This window comes from Octodon degus, unplaced genomic scaffold, assembly GCF_000260255.1.
Source record: "Octodon degus isolate 3935 unplaced genomic scaffold, OctDeg1.0 scaffold00033, whole genome shotgun sequence".
NCBI lineage: Eukaryota > Metazoa > Chordata > Mammalia > Rodentia > Octodontidae > Octodon > Octodon degus.
In genome coordinates this window covers 8042324-8049326 of record NW_004524609.1, presented here as the reverse complement: position 1 = coordinate 8049326, position 7003 = coordinate 8042324, and the positions used below count along the sequence as shown (strand labels likewise).

At 42.9% G+C, this 7003-nt stretch overlaps 1 protein-coding gene across 1 annotated transcript in view; it reads left to right on the top strand.

Moving 5' to 3' along the window:
* Nucleotides 1–7003, top strand: part of Abca8 (ATP binding cassette subfamily A member 8) — a 96542-nt gene that overhangs the window by 52657 nt on the left and 36882 nt on the right. The window contains exons 19-21 of the mRNA XM_023713973.1: nucleotides 3492–3690; nucleotides 3975–4141; nucleotides 6547–6680. Coding sequence (XP_023569741.1) covers nucleotides 3492–3690; nucleotides 3975–4141; nucleotides 6547–6680 — 500 coding nt within the window. The remainder of the gene's footprint in view (nucleotides 1–3491; nucleotides 3691–3974; nucleotides 4142–6546; nucleotides 6681–7003) is intronic.

Sequence of the window (7003 nt, the reverse complement as noted above, 5' to 3'; positions counted from 1 at the left end):
TACAAAATTGGAATCAATTGCACAGGCTATAACAAGCAGCTCAGGGAATGAAGCTTAAATATCCTTCTTCTCTCTCCCATGCTCCTTGAACTGCCGCTGATGTGGAGGAAACCAGAGTGAGTTACTGCTTGACCTTGTGCATGACACCTTCAGACTGCTCCAAGGAAATTCCCTGTCGGTTCATTAACATTGTCCATGTTTTTCAGTACCTTTCAGGTTTTTTGTTTGTTTGTTTTTGTTTTTTGTGGCCAGCTCAGCTCACCCTGGGGGCGGGCTGGCACAGTATGTGGTGCCGGGGATTGAACCACGGTGCCTGTGCTTGCCTAAGCATGCCTAAGCAGGTGCTTTCAACCACTGAGCTATCTTGCCGGCCCTAATTTTAGTTATTTTTAAACCAATACCTGCTAACTGCAACAGGTGGACCATATGACTGATGACTTACATCAGTAACTAATTGGTTTTTCTCTTCCCTTATAGTTATGGTCCCTCTTGACTATACTACTTCTTCAAATTTCCTGTAAATTTCTTATAACATGGCATTACTATAAAAGAGAGAGAGAGAGAGAGAGAGAGAGAGAGAGAGAGAGAGAAGAAATCAATGCCCAGAACATGGCATGACTCTTCCTCTGTCAGGTTGAAGACATTGATGGCTAAACAGATCTCATTTATATTTGGCAAGTGTCCAGTCTTTTGAAGAATGTACTCGATTCAGTTCACACACAGCTCTAAATAATTAGAAGGCATCCTGGGCGTTTCCCCACTGCTTGGACACAATGTCCAACACCCACAACGCCAAGGAGGAAAGGTTTATTTCAATCGACTGCCTCAGTGGGTGTCCATCTGTCCCCAGGGCAGACACACCAGGGTGGACGTTCACAGAGGTCAAGGGAGCAGAGAGACCGAAAGAGCCAGGGCCGAGAACACACCCTTGCAGGCCTCTCCCGACCCCTTGCAGCCAGGCGCCACCTGCTAACAACACAGCCACTCCACTCGCAGATGGGTGCCTCTCCCAAAGACTGCAGCACCCCACTTTCCAAACTCTGGAGATTCCGAGGGATGTTTTAGTTCTACCCCATACCAAGAGTGCAAATCAGATCGAGCCCTTCCGCATCACGGCCCGTCATTGCCTTAGCAAAATGTTATGTTTATGATATACAGTCCCATTGCCAAATTCCTCAACCACAGGAGACATCGCCTTGATTTTCAGCCTTCCATCTTTTCCGTTTAATTAATTGAGTTTTGTCACCTGAGCGCTGATGCTTCGCTCTATGATGTATGCTGGGAGATACCTCCACCTTCGCACTGCGCGCCCAGTCTTAAGCACAGCGATGCTTTTGGCCCAGCGAGGCCCATCCCACCTCAGTGCTACCCGTTCCTTCTGCCCCCTTTTCCCGCGACTGCCCCCTGGTGGTTCCATGTATTACACACATTTTGGTAATGGCTGCGCACCTTTCTGTCAGTCTTTCCTGTTTTTCCTACCTTTCCCTAACCTTTGGTATACTGTTCCCAGGCACATAGTGAGGACCACGTGGTAAAGCATTCATAGATGGCATATTCACATTTGGTGACACAGATGCCACATGATTCTAATCAGTCATTTCAGCCCATTGGACCATAAGGGTTTGTTTGATGTAGGCTGCTTTCTCCTTACATCTGATGTTGTTAGTGGTACTCTTCTTTTACAATATGCTTCAAAATCAAGGCATCTGCAGGAAGCTTCTTCCCTATAAATAGCTCCTTCCAAAGGCCGGTGAGATAACTCAGTGACTAAGCACGTGCTTTAGCAAAAACAAGGCCAGGGATTCGGTCCCCAGTCTTACATGCCACACTGGCACTGCTGCGAACAAGTCCAGGTGTGGTGGCGTATGCCTTGTAAGCCCAGAGCTGGGGAGGCTAGAAACGGGAGGGTCATTACGAGTCCAAGCTGTGTAGTGAGACCCTGTACCAAATGCATGAAATGAATAAATAAATAAATAAATAAATAAATAGCTCCTTCCTAGTATAGGGGAGTGACTACCTCTGCCATCAACTCAAGCAGACACTTTTGTTGCTAACGTAATCGGTTTTTGTAATGGTGGTCAGCAAACAAAGAGATGCTTACTAATCAAACCTGAAAAAAAGAGTCATTTTAAGGTCCTTTGTGCCCTCATCTATCAGATGGATTAGAGATAATTAATATCAGAAGCCAGATGTCACATGGCTGTATTCCCAGCAGAGAAGGGGGGAATGAAGCAAGAAGACTGAAAATTCTTGGGCAACTAAGTGACGAAGCAGTAGCCTGTCTAAAAACAAAACAGTAAAAGAAGATGAGAGGAGTAGCTTGGGGCAGAGGCTAAGAGTCTGTTACAATTAAGTAGATACAGAAGATCCCTGAATTATTCTTTTACTACACTGCTGACCTCTATCATGTTCAAGATGTTCATGTTTTTATTCCCAATGTATGTTGGCCTCTGGCCTATGTTCATGCACTTGGGAGTGTGCCCCTTTGAGGCTTTGCCATCAGGCTTGTCTTAGCCTCTTATGAAGGACACGCTGGGTATCCAGAGATTTTAGGGAATATGCAAAAAGCAAACGAATGCAACCCCCAATGCTACGTCTTAGTAATTTTTCTCTCATTGCTGAGACAAAATACCCAACACTCAAGATTAAAGGAGGAAAGGTTTATTTAGCTCACAGTTTGTAGAAGTTTCAGTTGACAATTAGCTGGCTCCTAAGTAGAGTGGACGTGGCAGGGGGCAACAGCTCATGGGGGCAGAAGATGGCAACTGCAACAGAGGAGGATAGCAAGCCTATTTCTGCCCTTTATATTGAATCCAGTTGACTGAGATTAGGGCCGTGCTAATCCAATCAATGGCCTGAGGTAGCAATCACCACCCTTCACCCCGGCGCCTTGAATCTCAGCACTGATTGCGCTATGAATCAGTGACACACTCCAGATCTGGCCACCTCCAAAAAAAACATCTAAAACTGCATGGGCCTTTGGGGGGCAGGAAGAGACACATTTAGACACAAACCACAACACACTGCAAGTAGATCTTACATGAATAGATCTTACCTGTGTCCAGTAATGACAATTTATGGACAACACCTAGACTTATAGGTTGTCTTTTCCAATTTACACCCAGTCGGTAGCACATGACTTTGTTTGTAGCTTATTTCTCTAGGTAAACACATAAAGTGTTTTCTTTATTGAGTTTCCAAGTGATATTGAGGCCCTGTAATGACCTTGAAATATTTATCGAAGCTCTTTCATGTGTGGTCTCCATCCAAATGATCCAGGCTCTCCTCCTTTCAGCTCCACCTTTTACCCAAGATATGAATCTTTTATCTATTTTTGTAGTTCAAGGCAGCCGCCAGTAACATCATCTCGTACTTGCTGTAATACAGGAAACTAAACGTCATAACCTTCAGCAAAACGAACCCCATCAAGCAAACTGAATAAAGCGCCTCTGAAGTGAGATTTTATGAACTGCTTATTTTGTGTCTTGCAGAGAGTGACATCCGGGGAGGCACGCAAGAGGAAAGAGCAGGAGAGACAGAAAGGCTTATTGAGATGGAACAAATTCTCTCTTCACTGACAGAAAGGAGAAAGCCAGTAAGTGGCATGGCTCTCTGGGGACAGCAAGTCTGTGCCATTGCCAAGGTTCGCTTCTTAAAGTTAAAGCACGAGAGAAAAGCTCTTTTATCACTGTAAGTATCACAGGGCTGTAGGTCCTTTTTCATGAATGCATTTTCAAAACTAAGAGAGAGAACTTTAAGAACACAAAAAATGTTTAAATATTCCCTGCATCTAAAAAACTGGGTGACGTATAGAACCCAGTTTATCCTGTGGTCTAGTAGGACACTAGCAGATGAATAATTGCTACATGTTTAATTTTCATAGTCTCTGAATCTCATTACAGTGTAATCTGTTCAGATGATTTGAGCAGGGAGGAAATGACTGTCCTTCCCATTGGCAATTTTCTTCTGTGTAGGTTGTTGATTCTGCTGTTCGGGTTCTCCCTCGTTCTTCTTGACTATGTTTTTGTGAAAATACACCAGCACAGTTACACTTGGGAACTCTCTCCTCGTTCGTACTTCCTTGCTCCCGGACAGCAGCCTCATGCCCCTCTCACTCCACTGTTGATCATCAACCACACAGGTAATGAAGAATTTCAAGATTATCATCCATGGTGGGGCGTGCATCCATGTACTGATTTTTCATTCTTACATTGTTGAATAATAATACTGTATACCACGTGTCACTCAACATTCACGTGCACATGGATGCCTCCCTTGATAGTTATTCTGAGTAATGCTTCAACACGTGTTCACGGCAACTTCTCATGCGAGCATGAAAGGCTACTGGGTTATCATCCTAGGAGTAGAATTCGTGGATTAGATGATAACTCAGCTTAACTGTGTAAGAAAGTGTTTTTTTCACTGAGAGTGCCTGAGTTTATATTAGGGATGTATGAAGGTTTGAATTTCTAAATATCTTTGCCAACACCCATTATTTTCTGTCTCCTTTATTGTAACTGTCACAGGGTGTCAAGGGACATCGCGTGGGGTTTATTTGCATTTTGCTAGCATCGAATGACTTTGTGAAGTTTTTCAGGGTTTAGTGATTCACTCAAGTGTTCTTACCGAGTCCTACTAGATGTCCTTAAGCACAATGTTTGCCATTTTCTGTATGTGCTCAGGACGGCTTAGTGAGATTTTTATTTCTTTATTGGCCTGTGGTTCCCATGCATAATGGTTACATTCATTTTGGGGAATGATCAGATGCTTGTAACACATCTCAATCATTTTCAGCGCCTGTACACTCTATCCTCCTCTCCCCACCCCTTTTCATCTCCAAATGCCTGCCTCTTTATTTCCTACCATTTTCCCTTTATTTTCCCTTTTATTTATTTATATTTCAGGGTTTTCATGTAAGAAAAACTATCTGATATTTAACTTTCTGCATCTGACTTAGTTCAGTTACTGTCATGGTCTCAAATTCCATTTTCCCGCCAATGAAATGATTCCATTCTTCTCTGTGGCCGAATAATATTCTGACACACATAAATACCACATTTCCTTCATGCACTCTCCTGTGGCTGGGCATCTAGGATACTTGCAGAGCTTAGCTACTGTATATTATGGTGCCACAAACATAGCTATGTTTGTCACTATAGTGTGATATCTTTGATTCTTTTAGAAATGACCCAGAAGTATAGCTGGATCAAACAGAATTTCTCTTTCAGGTTTTTGAGGACTCTTCCCACTGATTTTCACAGTGGCTACACTAGTTGACACTTCCACCAACAGTGTGGAAGGGTTTCTTTTTTCTCACAACCTCACCAGCATGTGCTGATGACCCCATTTGACTGGGGCAACATGGAACCTCAGAGATCTTTCCGTTTGCATTTCCCTAATGGCTAAAGATAAGGCTTTCATGTATGCATTGGCCATCTGTGCTTCTTCTTTGGAGAAGTATTTATTTAATTTATTTGTCCATTTTCTGATTGAGTAATTGAATTGGGGCAGGAAAGTGACCAGCCGAGGGTTTTTAGCAGTGCATAACACTTATGGCTTTTTCTAAGGAGAGGATCTATCGAGTTCCTCATATCAAATTCCACAGATTATTTCCTGTCTCAAGAAATATTTTAAGGAGCCAGCCAAGTAGCTCAGCAGATTAAATTACCTACAAGCAGGCACAGGGGCTGAGTTCAGTCCCGGGGCCTGCTGCGCCAGCCCCAACCGCGGGGCATGCTGAGACAGCAATTGAGACTGGGCATGCTAGCGTGCGCCTGTAATCCCAGCACTTGGGAGGCTGTAAACAAATGGATCACTATTAGTCTGATCTAGTACTGAGACCCTGAACATTCTGTAGACCCTTCCCTAAAATACAGAAAAAAAAAAAAAGAGAGAAAAGAAATATTTTGAAAATCAGGTAATAATCCAGCACCAGAGGCAGAATTTTTAGCAAGTTGGCAATTAAGCAGTAGAGATTTTCTATTATGGAAAGCTGATTGGTTATAAATATTCACTGTAAGACTCTCGGCTTGGAGATCTATCTCAAAGTCCATGTGGTGCTAAGTTATTTGTACATTATCAGTGATCATAAGCAAATAAATAAATCATGACATAAACTTCTTGACACATGATGATTCTTAATTCATAAACACAAACATGTCATCATGGAAAAAAACACCCTGACAGGGCCAACCAGGTAGCTCAGTGGATTACAGCACCTGCTGGGCAGACGCAGAGACCTGGGTTTGATCCCTCGCATTCCCCTGCCAGACCCACCCCTGGGGTGCACTGAGATGGGATTGAGACTGGAAGTGGTGGTGCACGCCTATAATCCCAGCACTTGGGAGGCTGAAAACAGGCGGATCACTGTGAGTCTGATCTGTGTAGTGAGACCCTGTAGACCCTGCACTAAGTACAAAGAGCAAAAAATAACACCCTGACATATGACAGTAAATACTGTATGACACTAATCATAATTGAAATGCACAATTTGACATTGATCTTTTTTTAGCTTTGAAATGCCTAATACGTTAAATTGCACACCAGGGGCAAGCATTGACAAGTTTGTACGTTCTGTTGAGCGCCAGAACATTGCTGTGGAAGTAGATGTCTCCGGAAGTAGTGATGGGGAGGACAACCCAGCTTACAACGGTGCCGTCGTTGTGTCTACTAAAGAAAAGGTATGCTCATTTCTAATAATTCCCCCAAAAGTGTGGGCAGCTCATGTCACATCCATATTTTCCAGTCTCTGACTTAAGAAACAAAAAAGCAAATACTGTCTTCATTTATTTAGTGCAGTGCTTTGATTGATATAATAAATAAGTTATAAAACCATCATTGCCTATCAACATGAACTGCTTATATTAGGAGAATATATACTATATTAAGAGCATGTTTCCTCTTCAGAATTTTGTAATACATGTATTCTAGAGTTTCTGTTTTGATCTTAAAACAACAAATATTTAAAACCTGATTCTAGCCTTAATCAAAACGTCTGGGGCAG